This window comes from Mercurialis annua, linkage group LG8 (assembly GCF_937616625.2).
Source record: "Mercurialis annua linkage group LG8, ddMerAnnu1.2, whole genome shotgun sequence".
Classification (NCBI taxonomy): Eukaryota; Viridiplantae; Streptophyta; class Magnoliopsida; order Malpighiales; family Euphorbiaceae; genus Mercurialis; species Mercurialis annua.
The window spans coordinates 10,031,256-10,055,966 of NC_065577.1; the positions used below are offsets into that span (position 1 = coordinate 10,031,256).

General features: G+C 30.4%; 2 protein-coding genes across 2 annotated transcripts; both read right to left on the bottom strand.

The window, feature by feature from the left end:
- Positions 1-6,710: 6,710 nt before the first annotated feature.
- Positions 6,711-13,472, bottom strand: LOC130014957 (uncharacterized). Its single transcript, XM_056104116.1, has 12 exons — positions 13,427-13,472; positions 13,169-13,298; positions 12,917-13,086; positions 12,829-12,834; positions 12,519-12,655; positions 12,160-12,258; positions 11,416-11,533; positions 9,559-9,725; positions 9,362-9,449; positions 9,003-9,285; positions 8,785-8,911; positions 6,711-6,821 (listed from the first exon to the last, which is right to left on the bottom strand). The coding sequence occupies exons 1-12, from the start codon at positions 13,470-13,472 to the stop codon at positions 6,711-6,713; spliced, it is 1,482 nt and encodes a 493-aa protein (XP_055960091.1).
- A 5,373-nt stretch (positions 13,473-18,845) lies between these two features.
- On the bottom strand, positions 18,846-21,517 carry LOC126661398 (MATH domain and coiled-coil domain-containing protein At2g05420-like). The gene is made up of 6 exons (XM_050355244.2): positions 21,366-21,517; positions 21,162-21,291; positions 20,904-21,073; positions 20,526-20,805; positions 20,064-20,230; positions 18,846-19,115 (listed from the first exon to the last, which is right to left on the bottom strand). The coding sequence occupies exons 1-6, from the start codon at positions 21,448-21,450 to the stop codon at positions 18,955-18,957; spliced, it is 993 nt and encodes a 330-aa protein (XP_050211201.1). The 5' UTR covers positions 21,451-21,517; the 3' UTR covers positions 18,846-18,954.
- Positions 21,518-24,711: the final 3,194 nt, after the last annotated feature.

The following is a 24,711-nucleotide window of genomic DNA, read 5'->3' on the forward strand; positions in this document are numbered from 1 at the left end:
GATACCAACATTGTCACGACCCAAAATTATTGAGCCGCAACCGGCGCTAGGGAACGGGAGTGGTAGCTCCGGAACCCGTAGCAAGCCTAAAATCACAATTTATTTTTCGTAAATATAATATAAACAAATAACAACAAACAACGGAAGCAAATATACATATATATAACATATAACCGAATATGTACACTAACTGTTTCAAAACCTCGCGGGCTCTAGTTACCGTACTCTGTACGAACTGGCCTCGCGGTACTATATACATCAGTTAGTGTTTCAAACATCTCACTGGCATCTGGGGCCGTGGATCAAATACAACGTACGTAGCCTATCAAAAAGCATATAGACAAATACAGCAGTTGATATGTACAATCAAAATAAACTACTGACTAGGCTACTCTTCTGTTGACACAGGACCACTACTGCAGCATTAACAGAAGTCATAAACTAACATATACAGATGACTTCTGCACTCCAAAATTGGCCTCTAGCTAAGTCCACAAACTAAGCACCTGAAAGACATCAAAAGTGAGGGGTCAGTATTTGGGGAAATACTGAGTGAGTTGACATTTACTAACAGTATTAATATAAAAACATAGCATCGCATCTCAAGAAAATGTTAACATAAAATATATAACCATGTATTTGATCCGTACGAAACTAATATCCTAGCATGCGACACATCTCTCGAATAATCATATATCATTCAACTCAATCGTAAATATCAATTGCGAGTCCAACTCGCTGGTGGCCCAGCCACTAGATACGGGGACTTCCAGGCTACACCGTAGCCGAGTTCACTCTCGTATCGAAATCATAACCCAATCGTAAATTTCATATTCATCATTAGCTTCCAGCTGTTTCAAGTCGTTTCTCAATGCAAACATACTAGACTGACTCGATACTGGTGATCACACAGCCTATTGACACCCAATAGGTAGCTAGTTTCTTCGGATCGCATACTAGTTCTTATATACAGAAATTAAATAAACGTATAACATTCAATCAATTATATATAATGCGATGCGTGTAAACAGTATATATATATAAAATAGTTTTAATACATGAAAGTAAAAGTACAACTCACAGTGACCGCAATCCAAGAAATGATATGATCGATCTGATAGTATGCTCTCGCTAGTCCGCCTCTACTGACTCCACTACTCGCTGACACGTCTGATAAATCGTTAATAGTTAGACGTGATTCTCGTATTCTTGTACGTATAATACTTTTAAGTTTTATGATTTAGTTTCGTTTTATACTTATTTACGTATTCAATATCTCTAGTCGTATGAACGACTTAGCGAATACTATTTCTCATAATTGAGAATCGCTTAACGTCCTTGACGTTTTCCATTATTATTATTTATCTAAAACGTCGAGCTAATCTCGAGATTAATGATTCTCAAAGTCCGAAACCCGTCCTTTAGAGTCAAATTACTCAAAACGTCAAATACCTAGGTCAATTACAGTTTGTATACGCGTGGGGGCGAGTTGGGGTGCACGGGTGTGCGTTTTGGTGGGTGCACGATCGTGCAACCAAGTACACGTTCGTGCACCTCAGGGGTACACGTTCGTGTACTCATTGTACACGTTCGTGTACCATGAGAAGTACACGTTCGTGTACTTCAGTACACGATCGTGTACCTCGCTAGGTGCACGTTCGTGTACATTAGTACACGTTCGTGCACCCGTGGTACACGGTCGTGTACCACGTGCACAACCCCGGAAATCAGATTTTCCGGGGTTTCGCCACAATCCCGACGTGCTAAACATACCCACGCTCAATACCCATATCTCGGTTTCTTCAAAAACGCCATATTAAACCCAAAAACGTCAAATTCATGCTTAAATCATAATCTCATTAAAACAGCCATCAAAACCATCACTTTCATACCAAAACCCGACCTTTTACCTTAATTTGATGGCCGGAGGTGATAGAGCTTTCGGTTCTGAAGAAATCGCCGCTTGAATCACGCGAATCGGACGTCGTACGGAGAAACGGCGGCGAAACGACGATATCGAACGAATGAAGCTTCTGTTTCCTCTCGATCCTTCTCTGATCTTCATTTCATATTTCCTTTCTTATATTGTTTGGCTAAAAGCCCACTTTGATCCTTGTTCTTTTTGTTTCTTATCATTTATCCTTTAAACTTCTCTTTTATACGATTTAGTCCATAACTAAATCGTTAAATTCCTTTTATTACGACTTATACGTATTATTTATATCCTATAAATAATACAAAGCCCGATAATAACACTTTCCCGTCAAAATCCCATATTTCTATTTTCGACACAAAGTGGCTAACTTACCACTTTGGTCCCTGTACTTCATTTTAGACTTTTCTTGACATTTTTCCTATTAATTCCAATTCTAACTTTAGAATTGAAATATAACCTTAATTTTCTCATAGTTAACTTCTCAAAACCGACCTACTTGAAACTTATTTACTTTATCTTTTCAAAAATTCTTCTGATATCACCACTCTGGCGAATCAAAACTGGACACGTGGTCCAATTAGCTAATTAAATATTTTGGGGTATTACATTTAGGTTAGTTATGATTAATAGATTTAGTTTTTAATTTTTTTTAATTTTTTATAAACTGACAGCAGCCACCACTGCCGCTGCCGTTCGTCTGCCTGCCGCCGCCGAACTTCGTCTCCCTGCCGCCGGAGTTCGCCGCTGGATTTCGCCGCCGGATCAGTTCCTTTATTCCTCCCTTAAAGGTTAGTTTTTTAATTAGTTTATATTAATTAGTTTTAGAAATATATTAGGTTAAATTGTCAAATTAAGTTTGTTTATTGTTTATGTTAAATTATTAAATTAGGTTAGTAGTTTAATTAGGTTAAAATGTTAAATTATATTAGTTTATTAGTTATGTTAAATTGTTAAATTAGGTTAATTGGATAATTTGGTTAAAATGTTAAGTTAATTTAATGAGTTAGAATTATATTTGATTAATTGGTGTAATCTAGATTTATAATTAATTTAAATTAATTAGTTCTAAAAATTGATTACTTAATTTATTTTAGATTTATTGATTAATTGGGTTAAATTGTTAAGTTAGATTAAGTTAAATTGTTAAGTTAGTTTAATTGATTGATTAGGATTAGGATTAGGATTAGGTTTATTGATTAATTGGGTTAAATTGTTAAGCTAGATTAATTGGTTGAGTAACTTAAATTGTTAAGTTAGTTTAATTGATTGATTAGGATTAGGATTAGGTTTATTAATTAGGTTGATTAAATTTTATTTGAATGCATTTAAAATATTAATTTTTTTTGTCAAAGATTTAATATATTAATTGAAGTAATAGGTTATATGTGGCGTGATTTGTTGGATTGTGCTATGTAATTTGCTTGCAGGACTTCCCTGAAAAATGGGTAATGCTCATTTTTAGGGGAAGTTCTGCCGAATTTTTAGTAGAATTTTTTTATTAATACGTGTTTTTATTTAATATGATAGATTTGCATTTTCTGACAGTCGCTGATAGCCGCGCACCGTTGTTCCGAGTGATCCGGCGTTCCACCTTCTGTTTGCGGTTCTGCCCTTCAACAAGTAGGTTTCAGCGACTAGTGCGTACGTGGATACGACGTCGTCTAGTAGGATGAGGACCCGGTCCACACAGTCACAGCGATCTGATGAGGAGATCGAGCGGCGTGTGCAGGCAGGGATCCAGGATGGACTGCGCGAGATTACCACCGAGGTGGAGGCTCTCCATGCCCAGCAGGCGAGCGCCAATGAGAGGATGACCCAGATTATTCAGGCTGAGATGGCGAAGATGATGCAGACTCTTCCTCCGCAGTATCGCCCACCCCCACCCCCAGGTCCTTCAGACGATGACAACACCCCAACTTTGTAGTGTCATGTTTGTATTTCTGACATTTTGTATTTTGTCATTGTATACATTTTGTATTTTCTTACTTTATACATTTTGTTACGATATGTAAACTATAACATGATAGGAGTAGAATTACTCCTATAATACCGTTGTTTTACGTGTTATTTACGTGTGTTTAGTGATCATTTTTATGCATATTGGGTCTCATTTCTTATTTGAGCGTTTCAGGTAGTACTACGTAGATTTCACGGAGTTTCGAACTAAATTAGAGCAATATGGTGAAGTTTAGGAAGAAGGAGTCGGATAGGTTTTTCGAGTGATTTCGGAGCTGTTTCAAAAAATTGGCCTAAGGGAAAATGGAAGGCGCGATGGAAGCATAGTGCCTCGCATCGCGCCCTAGTTGATTTTGCTCTTACAGGTGCCATAGTGCCTCGCATCGCGCCTTAGAAGAAAATAGGAATTGGTTGCAAGGCGCGATGGAAGCAACGCGCCTCACAACGCGCTTCCCATCGCGCCTATCTGCTGGATTGTTTGGAATTACGTTTTTGACCCCGATCTTTCATTCCGATGCTAAAATTAAGAAGGGGCAACTTCGGGACTTCACCAAATACGAATCTAAGACTGACAGCGGGTATATATAGTAATTTTTACAACCAAATTAGGGTTCGCTTAGTTAGTTTATCATTGTATTAGACTAAAAACAATAGATTAGCTTTATTTTCAGTATTAGTTCATCGTTCTTCGATTTGATTACTCTTTGAGCTGGATTTTATTCTTCGATATTATATTGGGATTTTTATGCAAGTAAGGTACGATAATTCAGAGAGATCATTTTTATTGTTTATCTTATCAATTATGAATTCCATATATTATGTTGTTGGTTTATCTTTGATCATGAGTAACTAAACCCATCGTGGGGATTATTAATGGGATTTATGTCTGTTTAAACAATTTGGATTTATGGGTTGTTGTTATTACTATGTTTTAATTATTGTTCTTAACGCTTGAATTTATTTAGCTAATTTATTAACTGTTCAGTGTTTTGGTTTTAGCTTGAGAGAGTAAAACTGAAATAGACCAATATAATTAAGAACGTAGGAGTTAATTGTGCGAGAGTGAATTGACGAGTACGTGTTCTTAGGGTTTGATTTATAAACATCAATTGATCAATAATTAGGTTAATAACTGTGCGAGAGTGAGTAATTAGCTTAGTTTTAGTTCGTTGTATGTTTTTGTCTGCAATTGCTCGAGAGAGAATTTTAGGTGCTTACGATTAGCCTGAACCTTAGTAAAACAACCAAATCCACATTCCAATCTGATTGAACATCATAATGAAAGTTAATAATCCCTGTTTTTTCCCATTATTGTTTAACATCAATTTAATTACAACTTTAGTTTATTTAATTTATATTACTTTAATTCTGTCTTTTAATTTACACAACAAAACAAAAATATCTTTTCAACTATCTAAATCGAGTCTCCTAACTGGTTGTATTTAGAAGCTTTCTCTGTGGGTACGATATCTGAACTTCACAGTCTATATTACAAGTTGGCATACGTACGCTTGCGTATTTTTACCAACATAACATGTTTTTATATGACATCGTTATTTTTCGGAAATTGAGTTTTAGTGTGAATTGCAAATAGTAAATTTTACAGGTTATAATCGTCGTGAATAAAACAGAAAAACGGACGAAAAACAGAAATTTTGTGTCCAAATTGTGACGGTTTTGCGACGGAAATTCCGTCGCAAAGTGGCTTATAAAAGTCGCCAAACTAGGAAGACGGAAATGCCGTCGCAAATATTTGACTTTTGCGACGGAATGGATTCCGTCGCAAAAACATAAATTTGGCGACGGAATTTATCCGTCGCCAAATCGATTAATCCGTCGCCAATTGGTCTCCTTTTTCCTTTTTGGGGAGACGCAGTTGGGGTCGGAGTTATGGAAATGGCGACGGAAATTCCGTCGCCACTTTTGCGACGCCATGGTCGCTATTTTGTTAGCGACCAGGCATTTTGCGACGGACTATTTCCGTCGCAAATCACATTTTGCGACGGAATATGGGTTTATTGCGACGGAATCGTCCGTCGCTAAAACGCTGTTGTATAGTAGTGATACTTTGGTAACTATTTTGTAATTTTTTGTAATTCGGTAACCATTTTGTAAAAACACTATAATTTAGTGACCTAAAAAATAATTAACCCCTCCAAACATCGTAGTATCTAACATATACAAAGGTAAACATCTCATAATACAAACATCCATATCATTGAGACAAACCCAAGAAAGCATGCAAGATACAATTATGACTACTACAATTTATAGTTTAAAACATTTTGTAAATATACATTATTATAAAAAAATCTTGGAGCAGAAAGATTTGAAAGTGACACTGCGTCCACAATGATAAAACATGAAAGTGGGAAAAAGAATGGGGTCAATTAAAACTGACTGAGTTTATATCATTACAAAAAATTAACAAGTTAAAACCATTTGAAAACATTTGATAAACATTTTACTGTTGCAGAAGTTATTTTTATGGTTGATACGAATTCACTACTGCAAACCGGGGTCAATTCCGAGTTCAAGCGAACCCGAAATTGCATCTGAAAGCTGCTGGTTTTGTCGGGTATGGACTTCAGGACCCGGTTGATTGGTCAACTTAAAATTGTCGGCTTTGGGACCCAAAAAAAATTGAGACAGACCCATTACAACACAAATTAAGATTCTATAACTAATTACATAACTGTGGGGTCAAACAGGTCCAATTCCGAGTTCAAATATTATTGGAATCCAGACACCAAAATAGTTGAATTCTACATAAACTCATGACAATTCTTTAAGCACAGTCATGGCTTGAATTTCTACTTCAACCACCAAAATAGTGTAAAAAGCCCTTCTTTTCGTCATTAAGATTAACAAGAGATAAATTTTGAAGAACCCCATGTCTGCTCATTAGAATCGAACTGATGATTAGTACCTGCAAAATGTGGATATTAAACTCTCTAGGTCACTAAGATTACTTTGAATTACATAATGATCACTAAACTTCATTTTGTTACAAAATGGCCACTGAATTATACCTTTTGTTACAAATGGATGTCACTCGTATAAAAACGCAACATATTTGCTTACGTGGCAAGCTATTATTACAAAAAGGGACATAGTTCGGTGTTTTTTTTATAATAAAAAATATAACTCAGTGACTTTTTTGTAATTCATGAAAAGTTCAGTGTTCTTTTTGTAACAACTTTAGTGTGAAAACGATGCGTTTTATATGGGTGACATCCCTTTGTAACTAAAGGTATAGTTCAGTGACCATTTTGTAACAAAATGAAATTTAATGATCATTATGTAATTCGCGGTAACCCTAGTGACCTAGGGAGTTTAATATCCTGCAAAATGTAATTTAATTATATAATGTTATGAATAAGGGCAATCAATTAAGATATTGGAATGTGTCCACTTTAGTCTAGAGGATTTCTGTATTTGCTGAAAATATATGTTTCTGTTTATAATATTCGCTACTGTAAAGTTGAATTCGAAACTGAATATACACCACAGTATTCTGTATATTTTAGAAATACAATTATATATGCAGGATATACAATCGCAAACCGGAGTATATCCAATTGGCAGGGATAGTTTAGTTATTTATTTTTTATTTTCTACAAACTTGCTAAGGATATCAAAGAGGAAAAATCTTAGAATAAAATCGACATATATAGATCAAATTAATAAAAATTGTCGGATTCAATAAGGCTTATCGTAGTTTTCTTTTAGTTAATTATACATTTGTGGATTATTCGTTATAAATAGGCTTAATGGCAAAATAAACACAAACCTTTACGACTTTTTGCAATTATATCTAAACTTTTTAATTTTTGCAATAATATCCAAATTGCATTATTTTGTTACAATAATATCCGAATTGCACTTTTTATGTGAATTGTTTTGAGTTTTTTGCCATTTTTTGGGACTTTTACTATATTATTATACATCAAAACATAATAATAGTCTAATATCTTAATTGAAAACAACAAGTTTAGCCATCAATTTGACTATTATTGCTACAAAAAATGTAATTTGAATATTATTGCAAAAATTAAAGATTTGTATATAATTGCAACAACTCGTAAAGGTTTTGGGTTTTTTTTACCATCACGCCTTATAAATAACCACTAAAAAAAGAAAGAAAGAAAAATTATTTACCTTTTAGTCTTATGGCCTGCATGGAATAAAATAGCTATTACATGAGGAATGGAATAGCTATTCTTTACTTTTTGAGAGGAGTACTTATTCCACAAAATCATGGAATAACAATTCCATAGAGTTACTATTCCATGAACCAAACTGAGGAATAAATATGCAATACGGAATAGCTATTCTATTCCGGACCTATTCCATGAACCAAACATGGCCTATAAGGAAAATACATTTTAGGATTTGAACTAAAGTTTGAGTTAATATTCCCCTCTATCCGATATAAAGAAACAGATTAAAAAACTCAAGTATACCTTTCAATTCCGGATATTAAACTCTATAAATCAATAGGGTTTCCTCAAATTACAGAAGGGTCACTAAAAAAACTTTTGTTATAAAATGGTCATTGAACTATACCTTTTATTACAAAAATATTTATGTTGTTACAAAACGAACACTACACTTTTTGTGAATTACAAAAAAATGATTAGATAATACCTTTTATTACAAAAAGATCACTGGACTATGTTTCTTTTTGTAATTTTGGCTTGCCACGTAAGCAAAAATATTTCGTTTTTGCGTAAAACGCAACGTTTTATATGGCTGAACCCCTTTATAATAAAAAATATAGTTTAATGATCATTTTGTAACAAAAGTCTTTTTAGTGACCATTCTGTAATTTGAGACAGAGTTTAATATCCTTTCAATTCCTGATGTTTTTCCAAAAGTTGATTCCTTACTCGTAAGGGGAATTCTGCATACAGCTTTCTTCCATGCTCAAATCTTGCATGATCCTCTAGTTTTAAAAACATGGCTAGGCTTTTGCCTTTCGCTCTTGAATCCCCTTTTGGATAAAGATCTAAGCTCCTACTAATGTTCAGAATCAGTAGAATGATAATCAACTCGACTATAAAAGTACATGTTAGATGCATCAGGTTTAAATAAAGTTTATGCTTACCATATACTGCCACCAATGGCAAACACTTTGGAATTGGTAAATTCTAATAAGTTCAATTCTGAAAAATTTTCAATTGTCCATGTATAGGTATTGTTTGCAGGCGTCTTCAACATGGAGAAGCATTCTTCTTTACTGCCATTTTCTATGACAAAAATCTCAGCACCAAAAATGCAACAATCCTCCATTAAGTATCCATTGGATTTATCTTTGAAATCAGTGAGAGAAACGAGTTTATCAAATCCCCATTCTCTTCTAATTCCACAAAACCGCCTGACTTTCTCATCTACAAATTAAATCATGCGTTGTAAATTAATAAACCATTCAACTTACGTAGTTATTTAAACGTATACACACCATACCTTGAACATTACAGTACTTGTCACAAATATAATCATAAACGAAGAGCTTGAAAGTTACATTAACCGCTTTGGTTGGATTTGGAGAGAACTAGATATAGAGATATATGTCCATCCCCATTTTTTTTCTTGTTTCCTCCGGGATACACACATAACTTCCTGCACTCACAATATATTCGGATAGAATTTGTTTCGATCACAAGGCTAGCTTGAAAAATAAATGAAGCACTAACTAACCAGTTATAGCTCCCAGCTTCAAAATCAGCAGAATGGAAAAACTCGGCTTTTGCATCGGAAAGCAAAGAGAAATTTTCAATTTTAAAACTGTAGTGTGCAGGTGGAAGGCTTCTTAGCTTCCAACTTATTTCTGTTCAAAGAAAAAGTTGTGTAATTTGTTTATTCTGGACTAGTCTGAAAAAGAAATTGAGACCCACTAGTCTGCATTATGATCTTCATTTTCCCTGTCGGTAGATTCATCTTCCATTGCTCGTTTAATTATTTCCTGTTATATGTAATTTGTTTTTTTTTTTATAATTACCACTGCTTTTATTGTTTCGAAGAAAATTAAGTGATTGTGAAAGTCTAAAAGATCATGGGGAAATGGCTAACAATTTAAAACATTCATATATCTATCTCTGTATGTCTATCTATAGCTAAATAAGTGTGAAGGGAAAACATGTAAAATTAAGACATTAATTTTTAACAATTAAAATAATTATGAAAAAAGTAAATAAATAAAAATTAAATTTAGATATATGTTTAAGTTATTGTATAGAACAAATAAATACAACTATCCATAAAAAAAAGGATAATCTACACAAATCTCTCAAAAATGGTCATATCTAATATTTTTACCAGTGTTGTCAGAACTGAACCGGACCGATCGGTTCGACCGAAAAAATCGGAAATCGGCTACAGCACCGGTTCGAAATGTACCAATAACCGGTCTATTAGAGACCCGCCCTTTTCTAATCGAACCGATCGAAGAACCGTTACAATTCAACGGTTACACCGGTTGACCCGGCTCCAGTTCGATTAGGTAATGATTATATATATATATATATATATATACTATTCCTATTTATATAATATATTCTAAAAAATGATTGTTATAGCCATTTTTTAAACTAATATGATTATAGTTTAAAATAGAACTAAACAGATAAAATTAACTTTTCTTTATTAATTAAGTTGTACAAACAAAATTAATGGAAAAAGCTTGATTTAAATATTTTTATTAGAATTATTTTTATAATGACTTTAAATTTCAATCTCGATAATACGATTTTAATTCTATTTAGAAATTGTGCAATATGTATTTTATTTTTTTGTGTTTTTATTATATAAAATATTACTTCTCATGAAAATACATCAATTATATTAGATATATTATTAGTTTCAACCCCCGGTTGAACCCCGTATCAATTCTGTTTGAACCTCTAACTCTTCACCTTCTGTCCTCACCGGTTCAATGACCGGGTCGGTTTTGACAGCATTTGTTTTTACCTCAGTATTTTTGTTTTTGCAGTAATCTCTCAATAAAATGAAAAGTTTTCGCAATTCTCTCATAATCAAAAGTAAATTAAAAAATAAAACAAATAAGACAATTATAACCTCCTACCATAAAACCGTGTAAAACAAAGAGAAATATATGCTTCTTCTTAACTAAAACATAGAAGAAAAACTGAAGATAACTCCAGTATTATTATACTAGTCGGACCAAGGTGGTCGGACCGCCGACACGGTGGCCATGTACCGCTGCAGAGATAAAGATCCATCGCCGGCAAGAGATAAAAGAGAATCGGAAATACGACTTCAACAATTGATATATGCAATTTCTTGGGCTATTTCTCAGATCGTGTCTAATAGGGAGGGTATTTTTCATTTTGTGTCATATTTTTTGTTATTTCCCATTTAGTGTTGTATTTGTACCTGCTCGCCAAATGAGTTAGCGAGAAAGTACAAATTTTGTTACTGCTCGCCAAATCAGCACCAACGTGCTAACTATGAATATTTAAGGCTGCTCGCCAAACAACTTGGCGAGCAGCTTTAATTACTTTGACCAGCTTTAATGCTGGTTGTTGAACCAGCATTAAAGCTAGTCAAGATTCCCTGCCAAATGGCAGGGAATCTATGCAGAAGAGTTGCTCGTGAAACTATTTGGTGAGCAGCTCTCTTATAAATGGGGTGAGAAATCACTCGTATTCTCACCCACATAAACCTAAAAAAAAATGTATATTTCTTTACACTTTCTCTCTAAAAATTTTACCTCTCTAATATTTTATCCACAATATTTTGGATTTTATATATAATGTAAATTCCATAAATATTTATAATATTATTTAATAGTAATTGTTAATTTAATTTTTACTGATTTTAATTTTTTTTAACAGGACTTTATATATTGGTGTAGCGTGAAATCGAAACATTTTTTTTAACAGTGGAAATTATTGAAGCGGTTGGAATTGTTATTATTAATATTTATCGAAAAGTACGTAATCTTCAAGAGGTTAGTTATAATTTTTATTAAATTTTGCAATTTTTTTATTAGTGTATTTAGATGTATAAATATCGATAGATTTTACTAAAAAAATAAAAAAGCACACCGGTTGATATAGGGTCATTTATTAGGCTTTGATCCCAAACTGTCATGCATGTTATTTTATTAGTTGTAATTTTTTTTTATTTAGATTAAATGTTAGATTTGAGTGTTTATAATTTATAATGGGCCAGGAAAAGATATATAGTGACACTTGAACACTAAATCACTTAGTGATTTATTAATATTTAATTATTTTTACTATTTGAAAAGAATAAATTCCTTCAAGCTGATTTATTGCACCAAAAATCAGAGCCGCTAGTTTGGCTTTGTTTACGTTGCATTGAAATGAATTCCACTCCTACATGAGTAAATTTCATATATTATGACTACATTGCATTATTGCACCACATCAATAGTGAAATCTACATCGACCAATGTCATGGTCTAAGATAGTGTAGCCGGTAAAAATAAGAAAAGTACATTCCATACGTTAATAAAATGTTACTACAAATTGTAATAATCCAGTTCCACAATAACTAGCAAAAATAAAGATTTTTAAAATCCAAAGACACCAAAAAAATTGAATTCTACATAAATTCATGACAATTCTTTAAATACAGTCATGGCTTGAATTTCTAATTCGACCACCAAAGTATTACTAGATATAAAGCCCTTGGAGATGTCATTCAGATCAATGAGAGGCATAAAGTCTGGAAAACCCATGGTCTTCTGACTTGATTTGAACTGAGCATAACCTGAAAAACATAAAGGCATAGATTAAGTAATTGGATTGCATATACTTAGTACTGAGGATTAAGTCATCCGCTAAGTATCCGTTGGATATATGCATCATTGAAATCAGTAACGGAAACCAGTTTGTCAAATCCCCATTCTCTTTTAGTCACACGAAACCTCCTTACTTTCTCACTAGCATCTGAAAAATCATGCATTGCAAATTATCAATCCACTCAATGTGCGTCGACTTTTACTTTCGCACTAGCATCGAAACAACATACCTTGAACAGTCAAGTATTCGTCGTGAACAAAATCATAAACGAACAGCTTGAAACTTACATTAACCTCTTGATTAAAAGCGAGCTTGTTGGATTTGGTGAGGACAAGATACAGTGATATGTATCCCTCTCCATTTCTTTTTTTGTTTCCTCGAGGATACACAGATAACTTCCTGCACACGCAAAATAATCGACATACTCATATGAAAGAATCTCTCCTTATAAATAAAAAAACGAAAGAAGAAAAGTTCTAACCATGTATAGCCCCCAACATCAAAATGAGCAGATTGGAAGCTATCCACCTTTGCATTGGATAGCAACGAGAAATTTTTGATCTTAAAAATGTAGTGTGCAGGTGGAAGGCTTCTTGGTTTCAAACTTATTTCTGTTTACAATAATACCTATTTCAAAAACAAACAAAAAAAACAAGAATACCCGTACAAAATAAAAATTGAATAATGCTTAATGTTCTAGTTATTGTAAAATCTGCAGCTAATAAATAATAATAAATACCTGCATTATCATCTTCATTTCCCCTGTCACGAGATTCATTTTCCATGGCTCGTATTCTTCCTGTAATGTTTTGTTGATGAACGCTTTGCCTTCTCCAAAAAAATAAATATTTGTGACTCTAAGTCTAAAAGAGTTTTGGTTTGGTAAATGATTAAGTTTTTGAGATATGTTAGGTCACCTATGTTTATCATTGAAGTTCAAAAACCGCAGGTTATATCTATCATTGAACAATGAAAAGATTTTCTCTCAAAAAGAGTCCATATGAATTATGGAAAAGCAAAAAATATTGGCTATAGTGACAGCGTAAATCATCGTTTTTAAAAACCTAATGCTATTTAAATTTGAGTTACATATTTTTTAGGTCACAGAACTATAATAGCTTTACTAAATGGTTACTGAATTATAAAAAATTACAAAGATGTTATTCTATAGTTTTTTTATAAAACGGTAATCGCACTATAAAAAGTTACAAAACAGTTATTTGAATATATATTATTTTTTTACAAATAGATTATCATAGATGTGATAATACAAGTACGTATAGTAACATAACTTTTTTGTTAAAAGAAACAACAGTTCGCTAACCGTTTTGCGAAAAAAACATTAGTACGGTAATTATTTTGTAACTGTTTATAGTTTGGTGACCGTTTTGTAAAAATATTATAATTCGGTAAGCATTTTATAATTTTTTATAATTCGGTAACCGTTTTGTAAAAACACTATAGTTCTATAACCTAAAAACTATTTAACCCATTCAAATTTATTTTGAAAATATTGTGAGCTTAATTATATTAGTTGGTTTTGAGCCAAACATTATCGAGATATATGAATTCTTTTTCTTATTAGATTTAACGATAGTTTATATTTTTCAATGCCATTATGTCCATTATGTCGTAATTACTAGTTTTTCAGCAAATTTTAAAAAGACAAATGATTTCTCTTTGACGTCTAATTAAAATAGAGGAATTTGCACAAAATACTCTGTTTTTAGATTTATTTGTTTTAAATACCTCAATTTTGAAAATTTATATTTTTACTCTCTTTTTGTAATGTTTCTATCTCTACTCCAATTAGAATTTTAACTTATTAGCATTTTTACTCTATTCATGTAAGATAGATGTGCACTTTTATTTTTTTATCTTTTTCTCTTTCTTTCTTTTCTCTCTCTCCTTTTCTCTTTCTTGTTTTCTCTCTCTCTTCTTTTCTCTTTCTTGTCTTCTCTCTCTTTCTTCTTTTTCTTCTTTTTTCATTTCTCTGCAACTTTCTCTTTACATTCTCTCTCTCTCTCCTCTTTTTCTCTCTCTTGTTTTTCTCTTTCCTCCTTCTTCTTATTCTTTTTCTCAGCAACGTTTTTCTTTTTCTTCTTCTTTCTCTCTTTTTTACATTATATAATGAACTCTAAGACAAAAATTTGAATACAAAACCAATAAATTTCACTTAGATGAAAAAGTTTCTAACTGTGAAAGAGTTTAAGAGATAATATGATAGGTGATAGATGATAGATGAGAAACTTCTTCTTTTTCTTTTTTCTTTCTATGTTGTTTTAAATTATTATAGAATCGTTTTCTGGAGTTTTTTTTCAATTTTTTTCTGAAAAAATCGTCAGTTTCTTCATTAATGATGTTTTGACCTGGTTTTCAAACGTTTTTAATTAATATTAGAAATCGTTTGAAACTGTTTTTTTGAAACTGTTATATACTGTTCGAAACCCTTGTAAACGGTTTGAAACTGTTCTTTGAAACTGTTATTTTTTAGACTGTTTGAAAGTGTTTTTTAGAAATTGTTTTTTAGAAATTGTTATATACTGTTCGAAACCTTTGTAAACGGTTTGAGACTGTTATTTTGAAACTGTTTGAAAGTGTTTTTAGAAAGTGTTTAAAACTGTTTGAAACTTTTGTAAACTGTTTGAAACTGTTTTTAGATAAAGGTTGCAACTTGTGTTTTATGAAATTGTGTGAAACCTTTATAAATTGTTTGAAAACTTTGTAAACTGTTTGAAGCTGTTTTTTTGAAACTGTTTGAAACGCCTGTAAATTGTTTGCAACCATTGTATAATTTCTTTTAAATGATAATAAACATGTCTTTTAAAAATTGTTTGAAACCGTTTGAAACTGCATTTGAAACTGTTTTTGAAATTGTTTGAAACCGTTTTTAATAGATTTTTATTGAGAACAAAAAAATTAAAAATTTACAGTTTTCTTTATTTTTGGAGAAAGTTATGATCGTTGAATTTCAAGTGAAATTTGATGCGATTTGATTACGAATTAAAAATTCGAGCGGATTCGAAACTAGATTTGAAACTAGCAATAAAATTTTAAGAAATAATAATAAATTCGCATGAATTAATTTCTTGAAATGTTATGAGTTGAAAATTAGAATTAGTTTGTTGATTTGTTAATTTGTTTTGAGAATAAACTGAAAAAGATGAAGAAAAAAAGAAGAAAAAGAAGAAGAAGATGAAGGAAAAAAAGAAGCTGTGAATGTAGAGTAAATATGGAGTATAAAAAGAAAAGAATAGAGTAAAAAAGTAAACATAAAACACTCTGAGGTAGACAAATAAAGATGAAGAATCTGAATTAAAAAATGCTAATATTTTTATTTTTTAGGTATTTTGCTAATTCTCTCATTAAAATAACTATTTGATGTTGGCGGACCCATAAATTTATTATAAGGTGGGAAAAATTGTACTAAGGCCTCGCTTGGTTGGGGGTAAATAAGTTAGGAAAGTTGTACTTTCCGGAAAATAGCAAATATTTTTTACTTGGTTCAATTTATACATTTTATTTCCCGGGAAGTTGGATGTTTGACTTCCCTTTAACTAGGAAAGTAACTTCCCTATAATTAGGGAAGTAACTTCCCTAGCAAAACCTAAGGAAGTAGAACTTGCCTAGCACTTTTGTTGTATTTTTCTAATTTAACCTTAATTTTTTCTTTTTTTTTTCCTTTGTAAATTTATAAAAAAATTATCATAGGACATTTTTGTATTTTAATTAAAAATTTGTTTCGTATTTCCCGTGAAGTAAAAATCAAAACAAGCAATATATATCAACTTGCTGAGAAGTTAACTTCCCAGGAACTATACTTCCTGGGAAATTAACTTCCCGACAATTGCTATAAAACGAATCAAGCGAGGCCTAAATATTTATAAGAAGGAAAAATTTAAGATGGTCGGTGCTATAAATTTTAAGGCCGAAAAACTATACTACTAATGTATATATTCATATCTTTCAAAAATTCGAAATAATAAGGTGGTCAACTGCCCACCATAAACTCTTTATAGGTCCGCCCATGTAGATTTGAAATTTATGGAAAAACTAGATTGAGAAACTGAATTATGAAGTTTTCAGAAATCTGTTGGAATATAAGAAGTGTGGGAATCAGACAATTTGTCAATCTAATTTCATATTCGGTATTTTTCGTGAACCAACGATGTTCGGATGCCTAATTTATAATATTCATTGGAATCAATAGATTTTATAGATCTAACTCCTAATATAGTTCATTAGAATGCAATAGGTTTTGGAAGCTGAAATTCTGCATTAATTAATTAATCAACGTATTTGTAAATCTATGTGTATTTTCTTTTACTTCCGCTACCCACTTTCATTAATATATTAGGTTATTTGATTTAATCAAAAAGTTTAATTGTTAAAAATATAGTTCAATTTAACCCTTCAATTTATTTTTCTTTCAAAAAAGTACATAAAACTCATAACAAATTTGATCAAAAACTACTTAAAATTATAAAAACGGTTCAATTATACTCCTCTTCCAAATAGTGTTAACTCTCCATTTCACAAGAATGGCATAATTAGCCATTTTTAAAAACTTCAAGGATATATTAGAACTAAATTTGTCACGAGTGGCATAATTATTTCTTAGATAAATATTAGAGGCATAATTACATGTTTCTCTTAAAATTTAAAAAATTAATAAAAATTACTCCCTCCGTCCCAATAGAGTTGTCCACTTTGCGTTTATCACACAGTTTAAGAAAAGTAATTATTGTTTATAAGTTTTGTAAAATTTTGCTTACTTTTCTTGTAATACCCCTAGTTAATATAGGATTCACTTGCAATTTACTTTCACTTTATTTGTTAGTGCATTTTAAATAGGGGTAATATAACAAAATTAAGTATAAAAGTTAGTTACTTTTTGAAAGTGGACAAGAGTTTTCGGACAAAAAAATTTCTCAAAGTGGACAATTCTATTGGGACGGAGGAAGTGTATATTTATATTACTTAAGATAATATAAGTAAAAAAATTATTTAATAAAAAATAATCATAGAAGTTTAATTTAATTTTTCAGTAAGTGTTTATAGCATATATAGTATTTAATATATTTTTTAATGAATTAGTTGGTACTTTTTCAAGATGATTTGCAATTATAATAAACTTTATAATTTGGCAATGTTAGATATCAAATGGAGTAATGAATTCTCTCTCGGCTGAGCACGTTTCTCCCTATACCACTAAGTATAGCTAACTCCTCCTGTCATCCTAGTTTACAAAAAAATTAGGGATAAAGAGCGTGAAACCTAATCCCAAATATACAAGATAATAGTTTCACCATATTGCAAAAGAGTTGTATGTACAATCATGAACAAGATGACGATATAATTACTTAGTTGAAATACCACGCATATGTCATCTAGTTTTATAGTTTGACCTACTCAACCTATGAGTGTTTATAGACCGCAAACTGATATTTAGATCACTTGTATAAAAAAATATGTTATTCATATTTTTAACAGTTAAGAATAGATTCTTTTATGATGAGATCAAGGACAAATGAAATAAATAAACACATATTCAAATAAATGAACACTTAATCAAATCAAACATTTATCATTGCTACGAGATAATTTATTCAATTGTAATGAGTTTCATTTTCTTAGAGAGGCTGAAAAGGATGAGGAAATCCACTTGGTACATTGCAAGTCAGAAAATCAGCTTGCAGACATACTGACAAAGGCCTTTCCAAAAGGGCAGTTAGAAGAATTGAAAGGAAAGCTTGGAGTATCCAAGAAAAAACTCAAGGAGGAGTGTTAGATAATTGAGTTTTTTCATGAAAATTATAAATTTATTTTTGTTATTTTGACTTTTGAAAAGTATGAATAACCTTTGCTTTAGGTAATGTTTGTAGTTGTTGAACTACCAATATTTTGCCATACTTTTATAGGAGATTAGTTGTGCAATCTCATTATTTTATTTTGTAACTCTCTTTATTATGTTCTGCAATTGGAAGTAACAGGGAGTAATATCTATTTTCAGCTCCATCTTTATTCTCTGTTTTTCTTATTACTGATCATATTGCTCTACTTATCAACAGACTGCCATTAACAAAAACTGAAAATTGAAAAGAACTGAAAAGGAGGAAATTCATGCTTTCCTTTCAAAACATAAACACAATTTTAAAACATAAACACAATTTTACTACAAACTAAATCAATCCAATACTGCAATAAGTAGCTAAAACAAAGATTATTGAAATCCAAAAATAGCAAAAAATTAAGATCTCAAGAGCTTCATGACAAATCTTTAAGCACAGTCATGGCTTGAATTTCTAGTTCAACAGTCAAAGTATTATTATGCATAAAGCCCTTCTTTTTGTCATTGAGATCGTTGAGGGACATAAACTTTGAAAAACCCCATGATGTAGTAGCACTAGATTCAAACACAGAATGACCTGCAAAATGTAGGTTAAAGAATGTAATGAATAAAGGTATAAATTGCAGTGTGGTACTGAGGATTGATGTATGTGGTGAATATGTTTTGTAATTTTTACATTTGGGAGCACAGATATTATACATAAGTTTAAACATGCAGAATACAGCAGACCAGAGTCTATATATCCATTTGGTATTAAGGGTTTCGTGATTTATTTTTGATATCTAATTACTTTTCTTAAAGTATAAGCACAATATATCTTTATGTATCACATTTCTCGTTAATAAATACTCCCTCCGTCCCAGATTGATAGGCATTTTAGGACAAACACAAGTATTAAGAAATTTAGTAAACCTATGCAAAATGAGTAATTCTATAAAAACATACCACACTTACCCCTATTTAATGTAGTGTTGATTTTGTTTATTAGTGAGTTTTTCTCTTTTTTTAATGTAATATATTACAATTAATGAGGGTATATATGCCATTTAAGCATTTAAGCAATAAATTACTGTCTATAATTTGGAATAAAGAAATTCAAAATACTGCCTATCAATTTGGGACGGAGGGAGTAATACCCTTTCTAAGATAAAAGTAAAAGATAATGAACTTATATATCTACCCACAACTACAAGTTTTTTGCCAAATATATAATGATTTTTGAAGTTTATCAATTTGGTCCATCATCTATTCAATCTTTGTCAAATATACCGAAGGCTTGAATATATTTGAGTATATTTGGCAAAATCCAAATGAGCGTTGGATATATTTGGAAAGATTGAGTACTATATGATGGATCAAATTGGCAAAACTTCAAAGGTCATGGTATATTTGGCAAAAAGACTATAGTTGTGGAAAGATAAATTCATTTTTGTCATTTTTTAATACACATTTCAGTGTCCAGGCTGAATATTGGTCATATTATTTCATAAACAAGTGACCAAAACTCGAGTATTGAAAAATTTACCTTCATGTTCATGATGTTTTCCCTTGAGTTGGTTCTTTACTCGAAAGACGAATTCAGCATATAACTTTCTTCCCAGCTCAAAAATTGAATGATCTCTTAGGTTTAAATATATGGATAAGCTTTTGCCTATCTCTCTTGAATCTCCTTTTGGATAAACCGTAATGGTCCTACAAAATGTTGGACAATACAGTAGTTAGATATTTCTAAAAAACCGGTAAAGCTGAATTTATGAAGAGCGAGAAGATTCGAGCAAAATGAGCAGATGATGAGATATTCTTTAGTTTTAGTTCTTTTCATTGTTGAATTGTTTAGTTTTGATTTTGTAATCGAATATTTTCATTTTTATTTTTAATAATATTTGGCAGCGAGAAATCTGATTTCTCGACTCCAGCCTTTTACTAAAAAAAATTAAGAGTACAGGCTAAGAAGAAGAATATCGATTTAAATAAATTTTGTGCATACCAATTCAAACCACCGATAGCAAACGCTTCAGATTTGTTATCCAATGAATTCAGTCCTGAAAATTTGTTAATTGTCCATGTATACATATTGTTTGCTGGGCTCTTCACCATGGACAAGCACTCACCTTTACTGCCATTTTCTATAACAAAAATTTCAGCACCAAAAATGCAACTGTCATCCGCTAAATATCCTTTGGATTCATCTTTAAAATCAGTGACGGAAACGAGTTTGTCAAATCCCCATTCTCTTTTAATTCCACGAAACCGCCTTACTTTCTCATCTACAAATTAAATCATGCATTGCAAATTAATAGTACTGAAAGTCTGAAATTAATTCCTGGATTCATTAGTTGGTTATAAATATGTAAAGAAAGCATACCTTGAACAGTCCAATAACTGTCGCGAAGACAATCATAAACAAAAAGCTTGAAATATACGTTAACCTCTTGATTAAAAGCGAGTTTATTGGATTTCGAGAGTATTAGATACAAAGATATGTATCCATCTCCATTTTTTTTCTTGTTTCCTCCAGGATACACAGCTAACAGCCTGCACCCACAAATTTAGAGTTAAATATTTTGCAGGTTACCAAATCATCACGGTTTGATTAAATTAGAACAGTAAATGAAACACTAACCATTTATAGCCCCCAACTTCAAAATCAGCAGACTGGAAACACTCAGCTTTCGCATCGGAAAGCAAAGAGAAATTTTCAATCTTAAAAGTGTAGTTCGTTGGTGGAAGGCTTCTTAGTTTCCAACTTATTTCTGTTCAAACACTCAGCTTTTAATCTGTATTAATCTGGACAATAGAATGAGACAGCCATTGAAAATATGCATACCTGCTTTGTCATCTTCATTTGACCTGCCATTATCTTTCGTGCCTCGTTTGCATCCTGTCATACTTATGAAATTGTAAAAGAGCATAGGAAAAATAGCGAAGAACTTATGATATGAATATACAAGGCAGGGAAAGAATCCTAATTATATTAGGTTTCTTAATTAAGATTCTTCATGGCCAAGATAACATAATCATATTAATTATTAGATAAATAAAGTACGAGCTCTCAAGTTAAGACTGTTTATGTTTAACTCAATCACTAGTTACTTAGAGTAAAAAAACAACTATTAATGTAAATTACACTCTTAATTTATAAATAAAGTAATATTAATGGAAATTACCCTCTTAATTAATAAATTACTATTATATAGTATTTAAAATGATATTTCTACAAGGAATTTTTACACAACTATCGGAGAATAATTATAAATATACTTGCACGGAAAAACAATTTCCAACAGATCTAGAATAAATATTTATGAAAATATTGTATTTTAAAAACCACTAAAAAATAGGGATGGGCATGGATCGGTTAACCGTCGATAAGCTTTATTTATAGAGAAATTACGCTTTATACATACTTTTTTTACTTCTTTACAAATTTATTCTTTCATATATTAGATTTACAAACGTCCGTGTTTTTAAATCTTTAGTTTGCAAAAATATGCTTTAAACCTCTAAGATTTTCACAGGCATCATTTGCTCAACAATTCTATACATTTGCCATTGTCATTTTAACGCTGACATTGTCATAAGGACATAATCATTGTTGTCTTGTATGTATGACATTAATAGATTAGTTGTAATTTCATCACTGTCATTCTCATTTGAAAAATTATTGCACGCAACCGTTACGGCATGTTATTCGTGCAATAAACCAATGGTGCGTTAGCCATGTGGAAAAATTCATAATAAAAAAATTAAGTAATAAATGAAAGATTCCCTATCGCAAATTCCCATTGGCTTGTTGTAGTTATGACATGACACAACCTTGTCATTTTTACCAAGAAAATAACACATGCTAATGCCAATTAATAACAATTGACTGAGAGCTTTTAATTATTAAAAATAAATTTATTCATTTTAATATATTAAAATATTTGTCATTTATTCTATATATTTGTCTTAAATGAAAAACTTATAATTTTATTTTTTATATATTTTTTATAAAAAATCCATTATCTATTCTTGATATATAAATATTTGTCATTCCTTTTTAATATTTTTTTAGCACCAGACACATATTAATTGTCTTTCGACACTTGTCTTCTACAATAAACATTTATGTTTTTATGTTTTTTTAATAAACATCTTTTTATTTTATCATCTAGTATTATTTTATTTATAAAAAATTACATATTTTATTATTTACCCTTTATATGCAAACATGTGATATCTAAATTTAAACACGTGTATTCTAAATTTTTTTTTTTTATATTTGTTTTAAAAGAATTACCTATGTTATTGAATTAATAATTTTTTTACTGTATCAATGATAATATTTTTTTAGTCCTATTAAATAAGAAAATAAAATTTTAGTTTAAAAGTTTTAATTTATAAGATATAAACCAATTAAAAAAGATATATATTTTATTTTATTTTATTTTTGATTTTTCTTTACTTGATCTTTAATTTTTTTTATTTTTTAGTTGCTTACTGGTTGCTTGTTTGTTTCCTATTAGTTGATTTTTTTGGTTTGGTTGCTCGTTAGTTATTTTTTAGTTGATTTTTAGTTGCTCGTTGGTTCCTCTTATTTGCTCATTCGTTGTTTGTTGATTGTTTTTCTTATTCATTTTAATTGACTTTAATTTCTCATTGCTTTTCAATTACCTTTCGATTGCTCTTTTGGTATTTGTTGGTCGTTCTTGGTTGCTCGGTCGTGCTTATAGTATTAGATACTGTTTACTCTATTTTATTGGTTGTTATTACCAACTAACATTATAAATCCATTTGAATGATAAATAATAATTCTATTTTTATGCTATCGTCGCACGTATGTATAATATAAATGAGTAGTACACATTTATTTTTTTTATTTTTCAAAATAGATGATATTTAAACATTATAAAAGATACTATATTATTGATAAGTGCAAAATTAAATAAAAAGTGTTACGATATATATAGTGACTTCATAAATAATAATAAAATAATAAATAGAAAATATTAAAAAAATTAATATATAAGGCAAAAAATATCAAAAAATGAACAAATATTATGATCATGTAAGTAAATTTATTAAATTTTTAGTTTAAAAATTAAATATTTTTATTATAATAATAATAACAACACCAATATTTAGAAAGAAATATGCAGTAGGTGGATTAAAATTTAGAAAAAAAATTCAAGTAAAAAAGAATAAACAAAAATATATTTAGGAGGTGTTTGGTTCAGCTTTTTGGTGGAACTTTTAACTTTTACTTTTCAAAAAGTTCCACCAAAAAGTTTGGTGAGAATTGTTTAGGAGTTTTTTAGAGTTTTTTAAATATCCAACAGTTGCTGTTTGAAAAATTATATTTTGGAGCTTTTTGCCTATAGCTGATAGTTGTTTCAGTATTTTTAATTATTTAGCTAAAATTACCCTTACTAGAATATATTGTTTTTTAAATATATAAAATTATTTAAATTATTTTTGAATACTTTAATCATTTATAAATTATATAAATTATTTTATTTTTATTAAAACAACTATAATTTAATAATATTTTAAAAATAAATCATAAATTTATCAAAAAAATATCTAAGTAAATTTAAACTAAATATTATTTCTTATAAAAAAATAATTATTAATATTTTTATTAAAGTTTAAATAATATAATATATTTATAGTTTAATAAATACAAGTAAAAATTATACCCTTTACGGTCATTTCACATATAAACACAACAACTAATCAAATCTCATCAAACACGTATGGTCTATCAGCTAGCAGCTAGCAGCCAACAGCTAACAGCTATCAGATATAAAAACAACTGAACCAAACAGGTCTTTAGTGTTTAATTATTAAAGATATTTATACTATGATAAAAGTTAATTATTAAGATGGTAGAGATATTAATACAGTTGTTTGAATTGGTAAGGTTGAGTAATAAACATCGTATTAATGCAATTATACTTTCTAAAAACTCGTATATTGTTGAAAGAAAAAAAAGCATATTGTTGAATGAAATAGAGCGTAAAAATGTAAATGACCTGTTAAAAGAGGTCATTTATATAATATTATGATTGTTATGCTATACTAGTTTAGACAATGAAAAAGCATAGCTGCATAAGCATATATGTTTTTAGTTGAATATTGGTTTTTTTATACACATCTCCTAAAAGTGGTATAGTATTGTATTTTTCCTC

Excerpts from the sequence above, each read along its gene's own strand:
- LOC130014957 (XM_056104116.1), bottom strand. The coding sequence starts at position 13,472 with ATGGAAAATGAATCTCGTGACAGGGGAAATGAAGATGATAATGCAG. Across the intron at positions 13,299-13,426 it reads AAATGAAGATGATAATGCAG|AAATAAGTTTGAAACCAAGA; the intron begins GTATTTATTATT and ends TATTGTAAACAG. Across the intron at positions 9,286-9,361 it reads CAAGTACTGTAATGTTCAAG|ATGAGAAAGTCAGGCGGTTT; the intron begins GTATGGTGTGTA and ends TTTAATTTGTAG.
- LOC126661398 (XM_050355244.2), bottom strand. The coding sequence starts at position 21,450 with ATGCTCTTTTACAATTTCATAAGTATGACAGGATGCAAACGAGGCACG. Across the intron at positions 20,806-20,903 it reads CAGTTATTGGACTGTTCAAG|ATGAGAAAGTAAGGCGGTTT; the intron begins GTATGCTTTCTT and ends TTTAATTTGTAG. Across the intron at positions 19,116-20,063 it reads AAAACATCATGAACATGAAG|GTCATTCTGTGTTTGAATCT; the intron begins GTAAATTTTTCA and ends TACATTTTGCAG.